This window comes from Geotrypetes seraphini, chromosome 17, assembly GCF_902459505.1.
Source record: "Geotrypetes seraphini chromosome 17, aGeoSer1.1, whole genome shotgun sequence".
NCBI classification, from domain to species: domain Eukaryota; kingdom Metazoa; phylum Chordata; class Amphibia; order Gymnophiona; family Dermophiidae; genus Geotrypetes; species Geotrypetes seraphini.
Genome location: NC_047100.1, coordinates 28,808,766 through 28,831,562, shown reverse-complemented (window position 1 = coordinate 28,831,562; position 22,797 = coordinate 28,808,766). Strand labels below are relative to the sequence as shown.

The 22,797-nt window shown below is 41.0% G+C and overlaps 1 protein-coding gene across 3 annotated transcripts in view; it reads right to left on the bottom strand.

Annotated features, from left to right (window-relative positions):
- BRPF1 (bromodomain and PHD finger containing 1) overlaps positions 1-22,797 on the bottom strand; it is a 43,275-nt gene that overhangs the window by 14,461 nt on the left and 6,017 nt on the right. Inside the window, exons 4-9 of one of the 3 annotated variants that reach the window (XM_033926329.1) lie at positions 16,147-16,303; positions 13,923-14,018; positions 9,605-9,736; positions 8,213-8,341; positions 5,998-6,310; positions 1,994-2,296 (exon numbers count right to left, since the gene is read on the bottom strand). In XM_033926329.1, the coding sequence (XP_033782220.1) occupies positions 1,994-2,296; positions 5,998-6,310; positions 8,213-8,341; positions 9,605-9,736; positions 13,923-14,018; positions 16,147-16,303 (1,130 nt within the window). Of the gene's footprint in view, positions 1-1,993; positions 2,297-5,997; positions 6,311-8,194; positions 8,342-9,604; positions 9,737-13,922; positions 14,019-16,146; positions 16,304-22,797 lie in introns of all 3 variants that reach the window. The other 2 variants (XM_033926328.1, XM_033926327.1) reach the window with 2 other exon arrangements.

Below are 22,797 nucleotides of genomic sequence, written 5' to 3'. Positions count from 1 at the left end.
CTATTAAAAACGAGTCTGTTCAATCGATTTGTTAACTAAGAACCTACTCAGCACTGCTTATTCAGTCCTGTAACCCTATGAACCTTTTAGCTTTCATATTCTTTATTATGTAAGATTGCATTGCTGACTTTGATTGTAACCTCTTCGCTGATTGTCCAGCGCCTCTTGCTGTAAACCGCCTCGAACTTATATGGCTTTGGCCGTATATAAGAATAAAATTATTATTAATATTATTTAAAAATTCCTGAAAAAAGGACCATTTTTGGTGGTTGCTATAGCCCGGGCCTAGAGACTTCTGAGAAATTAGGTTCTTACCTGTTAATTTTCTCTCTTTTAGTCTCTCCAGAATGGCACAGCTTCACCGATGGTCATGGTGAGTTATTACCCATCAGTGAAGCTATGCTGGTCTGGAGAGACGTTTAAGAATGAGGTTTCAGTGGACCTTTTTTTTTTTTTTTTGTGGGATGGGTCGTGAGAACTCGCTAAAGAGTTACTCCGACTGATAGCCGCTTTTACGAGGCTAGGAAGACGTGACCACTCTGCAGGAAAATTTGCTACTGTTCACCTTGAGATTTCCCCCCACCCCCTCGACAGTGCGAAGCTGTCATAGACACAGCATTCAGCACGTAGCTAGCTGCTACTGAGGAACAGAAAGGTAAACCATACATCGGAAACCTTACGGCAAGGGGGGTGTTTCCAAAACAAAAACATTTTAGCTCAAATGAAGAGCTGCACCAAATAGCATATATTGCTATTATTATTCGGCCAAATATGAATAATGGACAACGAGTTTTAACATAACAATTAAAGAGGCAAAAAAAGAAATCAGAGATTAAGTGTTTATTTCAGTAGGATTTAGCACAGTAGAGTCTTGGATTATTCATCTTTGAATTTAAATTGCTAATAATCACCAATATTTAACCAAATTTGTTTCCTTGCTGTACTACAGTTATTTTAAAATGAGGCTAGAGCCCTGTTCATCCTCGAAGTCAATTTAAATACTATTCTTGTTATTCTTAATAAATTGTCCAGGGAGTTGTCAAAGGGTAAATTCACTACGGATAAGAGAACAGTAATTACCGAGAGCACCCTGAGCTGTGAGAAATAAACAGCCTCGTTTCATCATAAATGAAAGGTTTGTATCATCTGGGTTCTATCTCCTAAAACAGCACTTCTCAACCCTCTCCCGGCTGGCTTTACAAGAATACTACAGTGGTGAATTTGTGGTAGAGACACACATCTGAATTCCAAGAAAGCTCAGAACAAGTCCATAGGATCTCTAAGGGAGTAAAAGGGAAACTTGATGGATAGGTAGTGTGACCATATGGCTCCAGAAAAAAGGGGACGGATTGAGACATCCGGCTTTTACTTCCACTGAAAGCAATGAAAGTAAGGAGAACAGATTGAGACATCTTGGTTGCTTTTAATGGAAGTAAAACCCGGATGTCTCAATCCGTCCCCTTTTTTCTGGAGCCATATGGTCACACTATGGATAGGCCACATGGCTGCTATCCGGTCTCATTTTTCTCTGGTTCTAGGTGTGCCTCCAAGAGAGGGTTGAGAAGTAGCGATCTAAACAACGTCCGGGCAAACCTCACAGATGAAGAGACTACAGCATCCTAGTTTTGAAAAGCTGGGATCATTCTTTGGAACAGAAGCCCTAAAAAAAATTCTCTGCTCATAAAATTCAAGGCCTCCTTGGCGGACAACTGTACAACCAGACATCTCAAATAGCATACAATTATTTGACAAGGTGATGGGGGAGGGGAGAGAGTATTACCCAAATAATGTGCTTTGAGTAGTCCCATATTCTGCTAACAAGAAAGGGATTTCCTTACAATAGCTCCCTCTTGCCTATAGGACAGATGGTGTACATGAGCAGAGATAGGGCTTCACAAAACCACACACATAATTGTAACAGCTTTGTAATAGAAATGCGGAAGCAGGTCCATGTGTCAAAAGAGGGGATTGATGAACCAGCCCCGCTCAGTACCTTTCCCAATCTCCTGGCTGCTGCTCTCTTCCGCACCACTGTCTGTCTGCCCGTCTTTCTCAGAAGGGCCATGGGAGGGTAGGAGGCCCCTCCCAGACATACTGTGTCTCTCTAGTCCAGACTCCCGTTGGTGGGCAATTTTACGCCGGATGACTGTGATCTCCTTTTTAATCATCTTGGCCCGACGTGAGCGCCCAATGCTGTGCTTTCCGGCATTCACCTCATCCAATTGCTCCAGAAGGATCTTCAGTTGCTCTTCTAAGGGGAGACGCTTCCTGGTCTCCAACACCATCCGATCATCCTCTGAACAGCACATAAAGGGAGAGAGATGTTAAGAGGCTAGCATGGCTCACTCTTCTCTCAAACCTAGCTCACCTTCCTGCAAGTGAGACTCAGCAGTAAGTGATGTACAGAGCAGAGATAGCAAAGGTCAACCACATGGGAAGGAATAGTATTCTTTCACTTGAAGCGGGCATGACTGAAAGGGGATAAGCCACAGGTCTATAAAAGTGGGAGTGCCGTGGAATAGGTTAATAAGGAAAGGTTATTTGATCTATCACAGAATGCTGGGACTAAGGGGGTACGCCATGAAACTAATTAGTGCAGATTTAAAATAAAACAGATTTTTTTTTTCAGTCAAGAGCATCATTAAGCTACAGAACTTACTGGCAAAGTTGGAACGCATTGCCAGAGGATGTGGTAAGAGCAGATACGCAGCTGGTTTTAAGAAAGGTTTGGATAAGATCCTGGAGGAAAAGTCCATATGTTATTAAGACACGGGGGAAGCCACTGCTTGCCCTCGATCGATAGCATGGAATATTGCTGTACCTTGGGTACTAGCGACCTGGATTTGCCACTGTGAGAACAGGCTACTGGGCTTTATGGACCATTGGTCTGACCCAGTAAGGCTATTCTTATGTTCTAAGATCAGCGGTATATCTGGGTCCATTACCATCTGTTAGCCTGGTATCTTAATTTAAGGAGAGCTGTTCTCAAGCTTTAAAATGTGCTTAAGACTGTGGTTCTCAAGCCTGTCTTGGGGGTTCCCTAGGTCGGCAGGTTTTCAGGATATCCATAATGGATATTCAAGAGAGAGATCTGGAATGGAGGCAATACATGCAAATCTCTCTCAAACATTTTCTGTGGATATCCTAATGAGCAGGTTTGGAACTTCTGGTTTAAGAAATTTAGAGTGAACACTGCACTGGATCCAGCAACATGAAAATAAGAAACATGTGTTGGATCAGAGCAGCGTTCTGTCACTTGGAAGTCTCTAACAGAACTGAACAGGGACATCCGTTTCATGTTCCTTAGTCCAGAAGTGAGAAATGCTAATATCCCAAAGCTGCCAGGCCAAAGGATGCTAATGAATCCAGATGTCATCCCTAAAGGGGCAAAAAAGAAAACCTAATGTTTGCCTAAAAATATATATCAAAATAGCAAAGCGATTGGCAAAAAAATACTGGGGGACCTGCAATTGTCATTCCACAGTCTTACTCCGGGCTGACAACTAATGAACAGAATTGTTGCCTGTCCATTTTCAACAGAAGGATAAATCTGTTCCTGCTCCTGACAAAGATAACGAAACGGAGCTCTGTCGAGCAGTCACAGTATTCCTTTTGGGATTCAGATAAGTTTGATTGCCTTATCGTCATATTTTCAAATGCAAAACTCCAGTTTCACTGCTATTTTTTATATGAAGTTAATAATAGGGCAGTCTGTGGATTAGGAATTACTAATTTTAAATTCTCTCGCTGAAAAATGCACCGAGTGTAATACAGTACAAAAAGTCTTTTTCACAGACACTTATATTCTTTCATATTGAAGAAAGTAAAATTTAATAAGATTTAATGATGTTCGGGGAGGACTCATTTAGGCAGTAGTCTGGTGCTTGTCACCTATGAGTCGTCAGGGGAGTGTGTAGCGCCGTGGTTAAAGCTACAGCCTCAGCACCCTGAGGTTGTGGGTTCAAATCCACGCTGCACCTTGTGACCTTGGGCAAGTCACTTAATCCCCCCCATTGCCCCAGATACATTAGATAGATAGTAAGCCTGCCAAGACAGACAGGGAAAAATGCTTGGGTACCTGAATAAATTCATGTAAACCGTTCTGAGCTCCCCTGGGAGACCAGTATACAAAAATAGATAAATAGTGTGAAGAGTTTCAGCCTCTGATAACCAGAGCTGGTACTGTGACATCATAATGCCTCATTCCACCAATAAGAGCCAACCTCATCAGTGATGTCACAATGGCTGGTTTGTCCTAGACTTGGCTCACTTTTACTACACTTTGATTTCTAGAGTGGTGCAGTGGTTAAAGGTTGTGGGTTTAAACCCAGGCTGCTCCTTGTGACCTTGGGCAAGTCACTTAATCCCCTGTTGCCCCAGGTATATTAGATAGATTGTGGGACAGACAGGGGAAAATGCTTGAGACCTGAATAAATGCATGTAAAACATTCTGAGCTCTCTGGGAGAATGGTATAAAAAAATAAATAAATAAATATGATGTGAAAAATATGTCAGCCCGGGGTACGACTGCAGAATGACAATTGCAGTTTCCCCCAGTACTGAGGTCTTATTATTATTACTAATAATTGATGAATATAGACACAGGTGCCTGTTCTGAGAGTAGGAATTGAAAAGGTTTTTGGCCAATCATTTTGCTTTCCCTATAGGGCAGTGGTCTCAAACTCCAACCCTTTGCAGGGCCACATTTGGGATTTGCAGGGCCTCAGAAAAAAAGAGTTCATGTCTTATTAAAGAAATGACAATTTTGCATGAGGTAAAACTCTTTCTAGTTTCTAAATCTTTCCTTTTGGCAAAGTCTTAATAATAATATTGTCATTTATAGCTAAAGAGACATAGGATCAAGAAACGTACCGAGGGCCTCAAAATAGGACCTGGTGAGCCGTGAGTTTGAGACCAGTGCTATGGGGGGGTCATGTTAAAGAAATTGCCTAAGGGCAAAACAAGTGTTTCTCTCTGAAGATGTTCCTTTAAGAAACCGCCAAGAATTCTCTACAGGGAAGCATGTAAGGTATGAGAAGTAAAAGCATTTTGTCAGTGTATATTTTAAAGGAAAACTGTGCAGGGACATTCCCCTTTAAAATACCGATTTGCAGGTGTATGAGTAGACTCAAAATTGACCTTCCCAAGACCCTATCGCATATGCTTGAATGGCATAAAAATGCATTTGATTATTTTAAAAATAATTTTCTCTTTTCTAAAGATGAAGCTTTGAAACCAGTTGTCAAAAGATACTAGTTGGGCCAATTAAGTTTTATGTAGAGTGCTGAAAAAGCAATTGGATGTTTCCTTGACGAAACACAAAACCAAGAATTTCCTGTTAGAAAGTCATGTTGCCCTTTCATATGATACTATATTATTTGGTACTTCAATGAGATTTAAAAGCCAAATTTCAGTGAATAATAATAAACTTTTATTAATATTAACAGGGGTTGCCATTCAGCAGATTACAGGGAATTGGAAAGATTATACTAAATTGAATTATTATACTTTTTGGTGGAATTCAGTGCGTCATATTTATAAAATGGAAAGGGTATTTGCTCTACAACAAGGCAACTATAATAAGTTTAAAAAGATTTGGGGGCCATTGACGATTTATTCTGATGATCGGACATCTTAAACACCTAAATATTGGACAAGATAAGGGGGGGTGGGATTCTGAAGGATAATAATTGATAATTGTTATTTATTAGTATATGGGTGGGAGGGGTGGGCTTCTTATATAATTATTTATTTGGAATGTTATAAATAAGAATGTCAAGTGATTAATTAAGCTATTTATGAATGATTTTTGTACACTTGTAATTTTTGAAAATGAATAAAGATTAAAAAAATAAAAATAAAAAAAAATTTCCTGAAGAAAACCCAATTAGATGAACGCTTTTCTATTCCGGTGAATCAATACATTATATACCTCACTAAAGAGTAATGTCCCCTTCCTGTCCTCTAAGACCCCCAGTAAATAAACTCAGCCCCCACCATTTTCAGCACTGCGACGGACGATCTCATCTGCCAAGGTGGAACGGGGCACATGCATGCCCGTCTCAAAGTCAATGCCGATCTTCTCGGCTTGTCTGCGAGCCTGACGCAGGACTGCCCCTCCCTGCTCCTGTAGCCGTACGGCAGAACGATAGAAGATGGTGTCTTTAGCATTGTACTTGATACAGTTGTTAACGATCAACTTGAAATCTTCCTCAAACTGATCAAAGTTCAAATAGCGATAGGACTCCAAGTTTTGCTTCATCGTCTGGAAATCCATAGGTTTCTTGATGTGCTCCACATAGTCCGGTACCTATGAGGAGAGAGCATAAAAGGCTGAAAGAATGGAAGTCACTTACACAAATAACCTATTCTATGAAATATAACTATTATTCATTCATCACTTCATTTCTATGACCTCAACAGCACATTAAATAAAATTAAATAAATAAAATTAAATGAATAAATAAAATAAATTTAATTAATTAATTTAATTAAATAAAAAGAACAAGTTACAGAAGTTTAAACACCTAACTTTTTCAGTTTGCTTATGGACCCATGACATGAAAAACTGGCCGTTCTCCACGTTTTAGTCACCTTTTCTCAGAGATGGTGACAGATGGATTTAGTCTGCCCATCCATCTACTATCCCTTCCTCCTTTCCCTTAGATCTTATGCACTTGTCCCTGGGGCATAACCAAAGTCTTTTTATATGGGAAAATTATCAATATCAACTATATATTTAGAGAGCCAGGGACACTTGCTAGCTGGTGAAACAGTTGAGATGCTGTTACCTCTATCTTTTGACCACAGGAGTTTGATGTGATTAGAGCAAACAGATGACAAAAACCGCCAAGAACCATCCAGGTTAGGGGCAATCAAATTAAATGTATCGCTGGACCCAACAGAGGCCGTGTTTCAGCGAGAACCACCTGCCTCAGGGGTCTATACAGGAATGATACAAACACTGAAGATATGCATACATAAATATAACGTGTACATATAAGAAGCCTGTAGGACTAACAGACCACAGTAAACCACTTGAGTCATTAAGGACATTGAGGACAATTGTTTTATTATTTTTTTTAATTAGCTCATTTAATATTATCAACTCTAATAATTTAATTAGTTCATTTACATCATCATTTCCAAGTCATTTGATGTCATTCACATTCATAAGACTAATACTCCTAAGGGAATTGCAGAATTTGTGCAGAATTCTTTGTAGGCAGTGGCAGCTCACATACTTGTGCGTCACCCCCACCCTCCACACTGATCAGACCCACCATGCCATGCCAATCACGTGGCAAGAAGACAGCAGCTGCATCAGGCTGCGTCCTCCTCTGCCATGTAGAGTAATAATGCTGATTTGATCTGCAGATTTGTACGGTGTCCTGCATGGTTCAAACCCACATTCCGATTCTGGCTGCTTGATCTGTGCAGGACAGTATTGTGAGGGTGAGGAAGCGAGAGCAAATTTGCCGCCCAACATGGAGAGTGCAGAAGCACAGAACATGGTGCTGTACGCGGTGAGAAGAAAAAGAGAAGAGGGAGCAAAGGTGTGAATAGAGCACTGGGAGAATCTGGTAGGGAGTGGGCAGAGAGAACTAGGGAAGGCAGGGAGGCTTTGGAGTCTTTCTAGGTTGAGGATGAGTGACTGAATAAAGTCCTATGCAGGAAAGCAAGAGAGCTGAAAAGCATACGAAGAAAGAATTAAGGGCAGAGAAAAAGCTGGCAGCGGCCAACCCTGGAGAAGTGTCAGCAAAAGCTGTTGGTTGAATCTGTTGGTAGAGAGAGAGAGGGAGGGAGATCAATTATAAGAAGAGAGGGAACAGGGGAGGGTGTAATAATCAGGAAATTGAGATTGCTGTTAAGTGTCAAAGCTAAGGAAAGAGAAATGTGTTGGGGGGGAAGGGCATATCAGTCGGGGGAGGGGAGGGAAACCCCAAGCCTTACAATGGAGGACATTCTGCACAAATACAGGAACACTGAATTTTAAAACACAGTGTGCAAAATAATTTTTCACAACTTGTGCTTGTATCCAGCCTAGACAACTAATCAGTTACAGACACCCTGGGTCAGGCACAACCGTTAATGCTCTGTAACACTGGAGAATATCTGTTCTGAAATAAAGAGTCAGTTTGATTTCAAGTCTTGTTATGCACTACATAAATTGGGGAGAGGGGGGATTTCTTACTTTGTAGAGTTCTGTTACCTCAGACAGAGGGACCGGCTCACTGAAGATATTGCCTGTGTCCTTCTCCTGAAGTTGTTCCAAGGTCTTGCGGAGGAGGATAAGGAAAGGTGTCAACTGCACTTCCATCGCCACTTGCTGGATTTTTATCTGCAATAAAAAAAACACAGTAGACACACATGCTCAATCATTTCCCCTCCCCAGTGAATTCATGCCATTTCGGATATTCGGGGGGGGGGGGGGGGAGGGAGTTATTAACGTGGGTTACTGTGAATCCCAGTTATTAGTAACTAGATTTCATTGAAAAAAATGTGACCCATAGTAAAATACCACAAGTCAGTGATAAAACAACACATCTTAATGATAATCCACATTGATAAAGACCTCCCTCAGAGAGTAGCCATAACAAAAAACCAACAAATAAGGTGGGTAAAGCTCAAGACTAGCATTTTCAAAATGAAGTCTAGAAAGAAGTGATCACATGTTCCTTCACACAGGGACAGGATTGCCAGCTCGAGTAAAAGGCCGCCTCTAAATTTGATTTTAATGCTTGACATACCGCTAAAAACCGAAGGTGTTATAGCAGTTTGTTTACAAAAGCTAAAACCAAAACAAGAACAACTGGGATCAAATAATAATCGAGAGGAAAAGACCTCAGATTCCTGCACCAGCATAGAATATGAATTCAAAGTGGTTTAAGCAGGGACAGGTTTTCTTTCAAAGGTCAAAAACCTCTCTTAGCTGATCGAAAATAAATTCTTGTAGCAAGTGAATTTAGCATTATATAATTGCTCAAATGGTCAGCTGCAAATAAATTAATGCACTTCTCTTTTTTTTTGCTGATAAGAGACCTATGAAAGAAAACCTGTCCCTGCCTAAACCACTTTGAATTCATATTCTATGCTGGTGCAGGAATCCGAGATCTTTTCCTCTCGATTATTATTTGAAACCTGTTCTTGTTTTGAGGTTTCTATCCATTCTTTAATTTTGGTATTGTTTACAAAGCCAACATACAGCTTCCCATTAAGCTATCACAATTCCACAATAAAAATTTGAAAAATCCCATTAATACAACAAAACCTCCCAATTACCTGCTGCTGCCGTTCTATTTCTTTGGACTGATACAGCATAAGCCCGTTTGGCCAATCCGGATTGATTGATTTTTATTTTTTCACCTGGCAGGATCTCAGAGAGTAAAACAGATTTGACGATGCTCATCCCGCTAAGCTAACTGCTTTCACCATATTAAATCATTAATTTATATGGTTGGGCAGACTGGATGGACCATTCAGCTCTTTAACTGCCGTCATTTACAATGTTACTATGACACTAACAGACATGGAAATGTGCACAGTGCTATGCAAATTTCTCAAGAGTCAAGAATACATAATGAAATGCATATGGCCTAGTTACCGTTTCTCTTTTGAGCTTCTCTCGCTTGCGGATTAATTCCACCAAGAGACGTGCTCGTTCCAGGTCGTGGCGAAGGCGCTGCCAAGATTTTAGCTGTTCCTTCAGGGCCCAGTTCATCTCCTCGGAATCCTTCTGTGGAGACGGGAGAAGTGGTTTTAAAGGAAGCAATTCCCTTAAATCATATTTTCTACTGTAGGCCCAATTCTTATTTATTGTACTTTGTTTTGAATTGGTTTTTTCCTTTTAAATTGTATTCTCCACTGTATGACTTGTGCTTATTTGTTCTAAATCGCCTAGAACTATTTTTGGTTAGACGGTATATAAAAATAAAATTATTATTATTATTATTATTGCTGTATGTCGGTGTATCTGTGTTTCTATGACACAGGAGCTGGAACCGCTTCCGACACAAAAATACTTTGGGTCTTTTTTTTTTATTTCTGAGGAAGTTCTGGATTGATCTGGCCCACATTCAAACTTGTGCGTCTTTCACCAAATCCCCTCTCCCACAACACCAAATTTCATCTTATTCTATTAAACATTTGGAGAACTATCGGGTATTTTGCTCTCAGACAGATGGTAGACTTTCTCAACTCTTTCGCTATAATTTCTTTCCAACCCTCCACTGAGTTGGAAAGAAAGAAAAATTAAATACAGTGGTACCTCGGTCGAGTGTACCGGTTTGCGAGTGTTTTGCAAGACGAGCAAAACATTTGCAAAATCAGTGCCTCGGAAACCGAGCATGGCTCAATTTACGAGCGCCCCCCCGCAATCTGGCACCCTCCCCCGACGCTTCTTACCCTCATCTGGGCACCGGCATGTCCTGTGCTTGGTGCCGGTGCCCGAAGATCGGCCTCCTCTTCTGCTAGGCCTTGAGCATCTGAGGAGGCCGACCTTCGGGCACCGGCACCAAGCACAGGACATGCCGGTGCCCAGATGAGGGTAAGAAGCGTTGGGGGGGTGCCGGATCGTGGCAGGGGGTGCCCAATTGCGTCAGGGGGGTGCCAGATCGTGGCGGGGGGAGGTGCCGGATCGCAGGGGGGAGCAATGCCAGTTCTCGTGGGGGGGGGAACGCATCAAAGCGAGTTTCCATTATTTCCTATGGGGAAACTCGCTTTGATAAACGAGCATTTTGGATTACAAGCATGCTCCTGGAACGGATTATTCTCGTAATCCAAGGTACCACTGTATTTGAAAATTGCCTAGCCTATGTACTTTTACCAGCATAGAGTGGAGGAGTTTCCAAGGGAGGGATGGACTGCAATAATACATGTATTTTGGTGGACGCCTGGAATGCCATCCCGAGGGAGGTGCCGGAAAAGAAAACGGTGATGGAATTCAAAAAAGCATGGGATAAACATGGAGGATTTCTAATTTAAAAAAATGAATGGTATAAATTGAAGAACTAAGACAGACACTGGGCAGACTTGCATGGTCTGTGTTCTGTATATGGCAATTCAGTATAGGATGGGCTAGGGAGGACATCGATGGGAACTCGAGCACGTTGCTGGCCAGACTTTATGGTATGTATCCACAAACGGCGAGATGGTTGAATAGGCTGGAGTTCTATCCTTAGTTGGAACCTAAGGATAGAACTGGGTGGACTTTATGGTCTATGGCCCAGAAATATCAAAGAAAAAAAAATAGACAATTTAATTTCACCATAAATTTATGAAGAAAAAGTTATCTGGCAAAATCGGATGCAAATCTTTAGGGGTGCTTTTTCTCTAGTCAGTTTTCAATGCATATACTTCCACTTTGAAAACCGATAAAAAAAATTCCAGGTTGAGAATTACCAATGGATTTTGCAATACTCTGTATGCAGGACAGGCATGTGTGTGGTGGTAGTGTGTGTGGAGGGGGGGGGGAACATGACAATTGCCCTCAATTCCATGATCACTATTCAATGTACAGTAAAACCTTGGTTTGCGATCATAATTTGTTCCAGAATCATGCTTGTAATAAAGCACTCGTATATCAATGCAAATTTCCCCATAGGAAATAATGGAAACTCAGATGATTTGTTCCACAACCCAAAAACTTTAATACAAAATACTATATGTACTTGTATTGCAAGACCTCGTTCATTTAGAACAGTCACTACACTCCCGCAGTGTCAGAGAGAGAAAAACCATCGGCTCAGTTGTGATGATGTGATGCGTGTATACTGTGCGTACTCGTATTTCAAGACTTGGCTCATTTAGAGCAGTCACTACACTCCTGCAGCGTCAGAAAGAAGAACCATCGGCTCAGTTGTGATGATGTGATGCGTGTATACTGCATATACTCGTATTGCAAGACATTGTTTGTATATCAAGTTTAAATTTAATAAAATGTTTTGCTTGTCTTGCAAAACAAGTTACTTGCAATCCAAGGCCTACAAGCCTACCTGAAGCCGGTGGTCTTTGGGTCCCATCCTAAATTTATGCCTAATTTTAAAAAGTGATTTCTCTGGGTCCATTGTTGCAAACTGCCCAACCCCCCTCAGTGCTGATAAGGCTGTGAGTGTTCTTGTGCAGAAATGTCCCCGAGGTAGAGACAGGTGAGCTATGCCTTTTCAAAAATTATGCACACTGATTTCATTGGAGAATAACTGGAAGAAAAGGCAGGTGCAAACCTCTCTAGGATCTTTTCTTCAAGGCAATTTTCAAACTAAGGCAAAGCCCGTAAATAAAAATAAAGGCAGACTTTGCAACCGTTTTTAAAGCTTTTAAAACTGTTTTTAAACAGTTTTTAAAGCTGTTCTCAAAGTGAGCAACAGGAAGACATTTCTTTTACTGGGATTTATTAACTGCCTCTATGAAGAGATTCAGCCAAGGAAGTGTACAGTATCTTGCAAAAGCTGTATTCTTGTATACCGCCCAACCAAAACGTTCCCACCCTCCACAACGTGATTTTGCTTTGGTTAAGCTGCAGTATCCAGGGTGTAATGCCAGATCTCACACTATGTACCTTCCTCCTGTTCTTGTGCTCACTTTGAATCTCTACCACAAATTGCTTTCTTTTTCTCGGTTGCTCCACAATCTTGGAACTCACTACCGTCATGTGCAAAATCCAGCTATGCTCATTTTAAGGCCGGACTAAAAACATTCTATTTCTCTATAGCCTTTGATAATGTCACCATCTAGCAACAGTACCAGCATCTACGAAGGGGATCTCAACCCAATAACTTACATAAGAACAGCCTTACTGGGTCAGACCAATGGTCCATCTAGCCAGTAACCTGTCCTCATGGTGGCCAATCCAGGTCACCAGTACTTGACAAAAACCCAAAGAGTAGCAACATTCCAGAATCCCAAAGAGTAACAAAAGATTCCGGAACCCCAGAGTATCAAGATTTTAAGAACAGATGGGATGCTCATGTCGGATCTCTAAGAGGGAATGGGACATCAGAGTGCGATCTCTCAAAGGGTAGCTAGGAGGGTGGGTGGGTCAATAGAGTGGGCAGACTTGATGGGCCTTGGCCCTTTTCTGCCGTCACTTTTCTATGTTTCTAAGATTCCGGAACCCCAAAGAGTCAATCTCAAAGAATAGCAAGATTCCGGAACCCCAAAGAGTATCAAGATTCCAGGCAGAATCTCAAAGAGTATCAAGATTCCGGAACCCCAAAGAGTATCAAGATTCCAGGCAGAATCTCAAAGAATAGCAAAATTCTGGAACCCCAAAGCCTATCAAGATTCTGGAACCCCAAAGACTATCAAGATTCTGGAACCCCAAAGAGAATCAAGATTCCAAGCAGAATCTCAAAGAATATCAAGATTCTGGAACCCCAAAGAGTATCAAGATTCCAGGCAGAATCTCAAAGAATAGCAAGATTCCGGAACCCCAAAGAGTATCAAGATTCCAGGCAGAATCTCAAAGAGTATCAAGATTCTGGAATCCCAAAGAGTAGCAACATTCTAGAACCCCAAAGAGTAGCAACATTCTATGCTACCGATCCAGGGAAAGCAGTGGCTTCCCCCCATGTCTTTCTCAATACTCGAGACACACCGAATGAGACAGATCTGCATACAATGGAGGCAGTGCATGCTAATTTATGCTATACATATTCAATTGTGGATATTTTGGTGTCCAAGGATTGGGTTGAGATTACAAATCAGAATCAGAGCTGGTACTCTCTCTTCATCTCCTTCTCTCTCTTACCCATTTAATGTAACTTATGTAAATTACTATTTAATTTGATATAATTTGTAATCAAGTTTGTCTTTTTCCTGTTTACCCCGACTCTTGCCTCCTATTTCACTTTTATACTGTAAAGCGTCTTGATATCTTATCATGGAAGGCTCTATAGAGAATATAAATAAACCTTACAACTTACCATGTTAGCTGGATCCACAGAGCCATTATCTGATTTACCAATTGCTGCCCAGTGAAGATCTCTGTCATCAACTCCAGGGATTCGCCATTTCAGGTCCTTTTAAACACATACAGTATGTAGAAAAGAATATCAGTGTTGCCATCACTTACGTTCTCTGCTCGAGTAGAAAGTGATGCAAGATTCAATTCCCACACTACTAATTAAGAGAATGATCATACATAAGATAATATTTAGAAATAAAACAAAAGCGTACTGGACTGATTTGTGATTAGCTTTCTGATCTGAAGAAGAAGGGGTTACCTTCGAAAGCGAATCATAAACTACATTAATTCCCTCCTTTTACAAAGCCAAGTTAAGGCGTTTTTATCGCCAGCCGTGGCAGTATTAGCATCTATGAGTGTCGGAACTAATACTACCACGGCTGGCGATAAAAAAGCCTAATGTAGCTTTATAAAAGGAGGCCTAAGTTAGTGCAATAAAAAAAGGATTTTATCTTTTTTGGTTTTCTTTTATTTCTACATCTTACCTTGAAGAAGGAACACACACGGCCACCACACCATTTATAAGATGAAAGCAGAAACCCTTTTGAGTACATCGCACCAAAAAATATTTGTGCAATAATTTGTTAGGGAGTAGGGAGATTTATTAAATAGCAGACGGCTTAAAGGACAAGACAGATTAGAAAGAAAAAGGAATGTTATACATCAGCCCTGAGCAAATCCTAATGACAGAATTTTTTTTTTTTTTTTTTAAATCTGATGACAGAGAAAAATGTAAGTTAAATGCCTCTCGTTTTCAATGGATAAGCCACACTAGCAGGCAAACAAATCTTTATTACATTACATTAGGGACTTCTATTCCGCCTATACCTTGCAGTTCAAGGCGGATTACAAAAGAGCTAACTGGACATTTCCAATGAAGTTACAACAGTTTTGGGTTGTTTTTTTTTTGGTTACAAGGGAGGAGAGGTACCTAGATTAATTCTGGAAGAACTTGCAAATTGGATATTAAATTGACTTAAATTGATTTATGGTACGATACGCTATAAATATTTCCAATGCAATATCCTTTGTTGAAAATCAATGGAAGCTGGATTGTTAGTAGTGCACTATTTTCATCATTTGATCTTTTGCTTTTATTAAAGTGGAGAAACAGCGACTTGCTCAAGATCACAGAGAGGCAGCAGTAGAAAGGAATCTGGAACTTAGATCCCATGATAGTAACTGTATAAAGGGTGTCTACAGTAGACTCTCCGTTAACTGGAACTCAAGCAACCAGAAAAAAAAAAAATACTGTAATTCTTTAAATAAAAATGAAAATAAAATCAGTCCAATCTTATGTATGTTTTTATGTAAACCATTTAGGCTTTACACGGTATATAAATTTTTTAAATAAATAACATTTCTGGCAGAAATTTAAGTGTAAACTTGGCACGCCACACCCGCCTACCGCATGTCTGGAACAGTTTATGGTATGGCACAGTATGGGGTATAGTATTAGTTAGGCTTGTTTTTAATAGTAACTCTCAAGTAGAGAATGGCGCGGGGACATCCTCGCAGTAACTTAATTTCCCCGAGAGTTTTGTCCCTGTCCCATTCCTGTAAGCTCCGCCTTAACCGCATAGACCTCAAACACTTCTGATTTTAAAGTGTTTGAGGCTTGTGCAGATAAGGACAGAGCTTGCAGGGATGGAGCAGGGACAGGAAAAGAGCTCGTTGGGGGGGGGGGGGATGAGATGGGAAAATGAGTTCCTGTGGGGAACGGGGAAAAATTTGCCTCCGTGTCATTCTCTCCTCTCAAGCAACCAGACACTAGCAATCTACCAATACCCACGGGTGCCGGTTAAGTGAGAGTCTACTGTGTTTGGAGCTTATTCTACAGAGAAAAAGTAGGTACCTAATTTTTTAGGGATGAAGTTATTGAACTGTCTCTGGTGTCAAGTGACTCAGGGAACTGGGCTCCCTTCCAGCTGCCGCTCCTTGTGACGCTGGGTAAGTCACTTAACAACCCACCATTGCTCCAGGTATAAAGGGCTTGTTTATAACTCGTAAACCACTTTGATTGTAACCGCAGAAAAGCGGTATATCAAATCCCATCCCCTTTACCCAAAGAGAAGCCAGCACACAATGCAGAAAAAGCAGCAGACTGCTGCTAAACCGCCACCCTGGACTTTTTCTCTTGTTTTGACTAAAGACTTTCCATTACTGATGCGATGCCTGCTTACCTGATCGCAGTTCCTTTGAGACTGCAGGTGCGTTTGCAGACGGCGTAGCAACGGGACCCCATTACGTGACTGTCTCTTTAGCGTCCAGTAGCTGTGCAACCTCTGCATGAACTGGCTTTTCCTTTGGATGGTTAAACGGTTTGTGATTTTACTGAGCCTGGGGGACAAGAATGACAAGAGCGACCCATCAACTCTGCTAAGTTCATTACCAGCAAACTTCAGCTGAAAGAGCGGCTATTTCCATACATAGCAGGAAGCTGGTATAATGGTATTCTCATGCCGTTGTCAGTGCACCAAACCTCTTTCACCCCTCTAAACACACCGGGTCTTATTCAAAAAGGGACCTGACCTATTTTATATCTATAGTGTTCAATAAGACTCACTCTCAGAGATATTACCCTTAAGGTAAAATGCCTCTGATTAGAAAAGCTTTCTTCCAAATAATTATTCAACTATAGTCCGTTCTCATTATTCATGGCAGTACGGTTCCAGAAAATGTTACCAAACTGCACCTCGACTACTACCGGGTTTCCCTGAAAATAAGCCCTGCCCTAGTCGCCGGCAGCAGTGCTTCCCCTCACATCCACTACTCCCTCCGCCGCCACCTCTTCCATCTCTCCCGCGACCGAAATACTGTACCTTGTAACCAACGGCAACGTCACAGCAATCTAGACAGGCTGCTTTGTGGCCTTCTCCTGTCCAGGTGTTCCTTTGCTGCATCACTGATGATGTCATCAGCGACGTGGCACACGCGCCCGGGTAGGAGAAGGTTGCAAAGCAGCCTGTCTAGATTGCTGCGACACTGTCGTTGGTTACAAGGTACAGTATTTCGGTCGGCGGGAGAGATAGAAGGGTTGGCCGGGGATGGGGCGCGCAGCGGCGGGGGAGGGAGGGAGGGATAGAAACTGCAAGAGTTATGCTGCACAGGGGGATGGGAGGAAGAAATAGAAGCTGCAAAGGTTCTGCTGCACAGGGGGATGGGAGGGATAGAAAGACACTGAACAAGGGGATGGGTGAGAGGGAAGGAAAGATGCTGCACATGTGGGGGAGAGAAAGGAAATAGGAAGCATTGGGGTGGAGGAAAGGAAGGGAGAGATAGATGATCACTGTACATGAAATAAGAAGACCTACCCCGAAAAAAAGACCTAGTGTCTTTTTTGGGCCCAAAATTAATATAAGATTGTCTTATTTGGGGGGAAACACGGTATGTGCAATTCTGGTTCCCGTATCTCAAAAAAGATTTAGCGGAATTAAAAAAAGTACAGAGAAGGGCGATGAAAATAATAAAAGGGATGGTATAACTTCCCTTTGAGAAAAGGCTAAAGCAGCTAGGGCTCTTTAGGCAGATGTGAATCGCTTGTTTATGTTTTCCAAAAATACTAGGACTAGGGACATGCGGTGATGCTACTGAGAAGATTTAAAGCAGACCGGAGAAAATATTTCTTCACACAATGTGTAATTAAACTCTGGAATTTGTTGCCAGCGAATGTGGTGAAATCAGTTAGCTTACCAGGGTTTAAAAAAGGTTTGGATAAATTCCTAAAGGGGAAGTCCATTATTGAGATGGCTTGGGGGGAATCCACTGCTTATTCCTAGGATAAGCAGCATAAAATCTGTTTTATTACTTGGGATCTAGCGAGGTACTTGGGTTGGACACTGTTAGAAACAGGAAACTGGGCTTGATGGACTTTCGGTCTGTCTCAGTATGGCAATTCTTATGAAAATAGAGGTTAAGGTTCAGCAGTACATGTGCCTCAAAATCGTGGAAAGTAAACAGTGGATCCTACTGAGAAAATACAGCTAGGTTCCTGCTTGTAATTCACTCTCTGGCCACTTAGATGCATGCTTTTACGGTGATATGCTAGTATTCTGTAAAATAAAGTTGGCAGCTACATTTTTTTATTCATTCAATTTGTTATACCGTTCTCCTAGGGGAGCTCAGAACAGTTTACATTAATTTATTCAGGTACTTGAGCATTTTTCCCTGTCTGTCCTTGTGGGCTCACAATCTGTCTAATGGACCTGGGGCAATGGGGGGGGGATTAAGTGACTTGCGCAGGGTCACAAGGAGCAGTGTGGGTTTGAACCCACAACCTCAGGGGGCTGAGGCTGGAGCTTTAACCACTGCGTCACTTTAGAAATCAAAATGTAGTAAAAGTGAGCCAAGTCTAGGACAATCAAGCCATTGTGACATCACTGATGAGGTTGGCTCTTATTGGTGCAATGAAGTATTATGATGTCACGATACCAGCTCTGGTGATCAGAGGCTGAAACTCGTCACACTATTTATTTATTCAATTTTCTATACTGTTCTCCCAGAGCTCAGAATGGTTTACATGAATTTATTCAGGTACTCAAGCATTTTTCCCTGTCTATCCTGGTGGGCTCACAATCTGTCTAATGGACCTGGGGCACTGGGGGGATTAATTTAATTTAATTCTTATATACCGCTAATAACCGTGAGGTTTCTAAGCGGTTTACCAAAATGAATGCATTAAAAGATACAATAAATAAAAATAAATAAGATAGGTACTTGGAAATTCCCTAACTGTCCCAAAGGCTCACAAGCTAACTAAAGTACCTGAAGAAACAATTTATGAAAAATAAAGATAAAATATAAAAATTAAGTGACTTGCGCAGGGTCACAAGGAGCAGAGGGGGTTTGAACCCACAAACTCAGGCTGTCGCTTTAACCACTGTGTCACACTCTCTCCCATATAAGATAGGCTCTCATCAGGCGCCCACCAGTTATAGAACGAGACTCTTAGTATCTCCCTCCTCCGTAAGAGATCCAGATACTTCCCATTTATAGAAAAGGTAGTTGGGTTATACCAAATATATAACTACATATCTGGACACTCAATTTCCATGAGTAAATGAAGATCTAGATGGATTTTTAACTGTGAATCCATTTCAGTTTGAGAAGGAAGCCATTTCTTAAAAAGACAAACTGGTTATAAATGGTAAGTCACCTTTAATTCTAAAGGCTTTTGGGTTAGTGCTGTGTTATTGGTTGCAGCAAGGAGTGAAATGCTTTGGATTGATGGAACCAAAACTAAATTGTTCAGCCACAACCTCACAAGATACATCTGGAGGAAAACAACGTGGGTGAAACGTCTGAAGAAGAGAAACCTTGCCAAGCATTAAACCCAGGGGCGGATCTGCTATGCTTGGGGCTGTGGAGCGGCCGATGGCACTTGAAGTATTGTGTGGGTGGAAGGAAGAATGGATTTAATTAAATATCAGCATATCCTAGAAACTGAAGCTGAACAGAGGACGGATGAGATTTCAACAAGGCAATGGCCCAAAACATACCTGACAAATCAACCATGAAATATTTACAAGAAAGGAAAGACAGCTGTCACCCAACTTGAATATTACTGAATTCTGTGGGGAGATCTCAAACTCAGCTAGTTCTGCAAGGAAGGATGGGAAAAATGGTCCCAAAAGCACAAACAGGAAGATTCTAAGCCAGCTGCAGGAAATCTTTGGAAGTGGTTATTTCTGCCAATTACAAAGTACTGACTGCAAGTGTCCAAACCCCATTTTCTTATTTTGAATCTGTTAAAAAAAAAAAAAAAAAAAAAGCTGTACAAATAAATAGTAATTATGCCTTAAAATTCACAGAAAGCTGTGTTTACCTTTGCCAGCTTGACCAGAGATACCTACATTTTGCCAAAACTGTTTAATTATCTTAAGAACATAAAAACAGCCATACTGGTTCAGGCCAATGGTCCATTTAGCCCAGTATCCTGTTTCCAACACTGGCCAATCCAGATCACTAATACCTGAGAGGAACCCCAAAGAGTAGCAAGATTCCAGAATCCCAAAGAGTAACAAAAGATTCTAGAACTCCAAAGAGTATCAAGATTCCAGGCAGAATTTCAAAGAATAGCAAGATTCCGGAACCCCAAAGAGCAGCAAGATTCCAGAATCCCAAAGAGTAACAAAAGATTCCGGAACCCCAAAGAGTATCCAGATTTCAGGCAGAATCTCAAAGAATAGCAAGATTCCGGAACCCCAAAGAGCAGCAAGATTCCAGAATCCCAAAGAGTAACAAACGATTCTAGAACCCCAAAGAGTATCAAGATTCCAGGCAGAATCTCAAAGAATAGCAAGATTCCGGAACCCCAAAGAGCAGCAAGATTCCAGAATCCCAAAGAGTAACAAAAGATTCTAGAACCCCAAAGAGTATCAAGATTCCAGGCAGAATCTCAAAGAATAAAAAGATTCCGGAACCCCAAAGAGCAGCAAGATTCTAGAACTCCAAATGGTAGCAACATTCCTTGCAGTGGCTTCCCCCATGTCTGTCTCAATAGCAGACTATGGACTTTTCCTCCAGGAATTTGTTCAAACCTTTTTTTAACCAAAATATGGTAACTGGTGGTACCACTTCTAATCTAATCTAATGCTTGGCTTTATATACCGAGTCATCATTCTATGAAAGCTCGACTCGGTTTACAATAGTTCACTTAAACAGATAAAAACCATTAAAAATAGAAACAAATTTCAAAAAGATCAATTTCTGAAATGTTTAGCAAATACAGTAAAACGGTTTTTAAAGATTTACGAAAAAATTGAAGTGAACCAGAACTCCTTAAAAGAGACGGAAGATCATTCCAAAGTTGAGAAAATTTAAAAATCAAAGACTGACTGAAAATCTTAACTCTTTTAATCCCTTTCCTGGAAGGAAGGGATAATTTAAATTGTTGGTTGCCTCTTGCAAAAGAGAATCTATAAATATTCTACGATGAAGGAATAAGAGGAGCAAGAATGCCATATAGGATTTTAAAAGCAACACAAACACATTTAAATTGAACTTTGAAATAAACCGGGAGCCAGTGAAGCCTCTGGAGCAACGGAATCACACGGTCAAATTTACGTTTCTCAAAGATCAATTTTGCAGCAGTATTTTGAATCAGCTGCAATCTATAAAGACAGCTTTTTGTGATACCGAGGTAGATAACATGACAATAATCCAGGCGAGACAATATAATGGACTGAACTAAAATAGAAAAATGACGACGATGAAAGAGATGTCATACGCAGATTAAAAGCATTTCTTGACCACAGAGTTAATTTGATCTTTAAAAGAAAGAGAGGAGTCAAAAAAGACTCCCAAACTCAGTTTGTAGAGAAGATCCAGAGACCAGGGCTACAGAAAGAGGAAGACAGTCCAGTTTTGGGCCTAACCATAGTAATTTGGTTTTGGTTGTGTTAAGCTTCATCCGGACAGACTGAGCCCAGGTTTGAAGTTTGGAGATACAAAGATTTATTTTAGATCCTGGCTACCACTTCCTCTGTTTGGGTGAAAAAAAAATTCCTCCTATTTTTAAAGGTATTTCCATGTAACTTCATTGTGTGTCTGTAATTTTTTAAAGAGTTTTAAAAAAATCACTTTTACCTATTCTATACCATTCAGGATTTTTTACACCTCTTTAGACTTTCCTTTTATCATTTCAGTTGTTCTTCTTTACACCTTTTCAAATTCTGCTCCACTGTTATCTTCATTAACCCCCTCTTTTATAAAACCACACAAGAGTTTTAAGCGCTGGCTGGAGCGCTGAACGTTCTGCGCTGCTCCGATGCTCATAGGAACTCTGTTGGAGCAACGCAGAGCATTCAGCACGCCAGCCGGCGCTAAAAATCTCTTGCGCAGCTTTTGTAAACGGGGAGGGGGGGGAAGGGGCAAAATATTTATTACTACTTACTTGAATAGTGCTACAAGATGTATACAGTGGTATAAAATGGTGATAGGCTCCTGGTGTAACGGAGCTTACGTCAAAGCAGGTTCCATGAAGTGGCTTGGCTAAGGTTACAATGAGAAAAGTGAACTTTGAACATAAAAAACAGAGCTCCCTTACTGGGTCAGACCATGGGTCCATCTAATCCAATTTCCAAAGGCTCCATGCCAACTAACCCCAGGAATAAGCAGCGGCTTTCTCTAGGTCTACCTTAATAATGGTTTATGGACTTTTCCTCCAAGAATTTGTCCAGACCTTAACTGTCCTCCAAGAATTTGTCCAAGCATTAACTGCTTTTACCACTTGCTCTGGCAGTGAGTTCTCCTGTTTGTTTTAAATGTGCAGCTCTATAACTTCATTCATCAGAATGGGCTCTAATATTTATGTGTAGTATAGTACAAAAGGAAGTGGGAGCGGCAATGAACACTCCACTGACGATCACTTGATGTAAAACCAACTTGTTTATTTCAGAAAAGGACACAAGCAGAAGCTGTGGACCCGACACGGCATTGTGTTTCGGCGTCTGAGGAACGCCTGCATCAGGGGTCACTGTGGCGTATATGTTCACAGATGACAGGTCTGGGATAAAACAAAGCTCGGTCCAACATGCCAGAGTAACCAAAATCACTAAAAAGCTAATATTTATGTCCCAGCGTGTTTAATAATAACCAAAGTCCAAAAGATCCTTAGAACTTCTAAGACAGTGGCCTCAAACACAAACCCTTTTCAGGGCCACATTTTGGATTTGTCGGTACTTGGAGGGCCTCAGAAAAAATAGTTAATGTCTTATTAAAGAAATGACAATTTTGCATGAGGTAAAACTCATTATAGTTTAGAAATCTTTCCTTTTGGCTAAGTCTTAATAATAATATTGTCATTTATAGCTAAAGAGACATATGATCAAGAA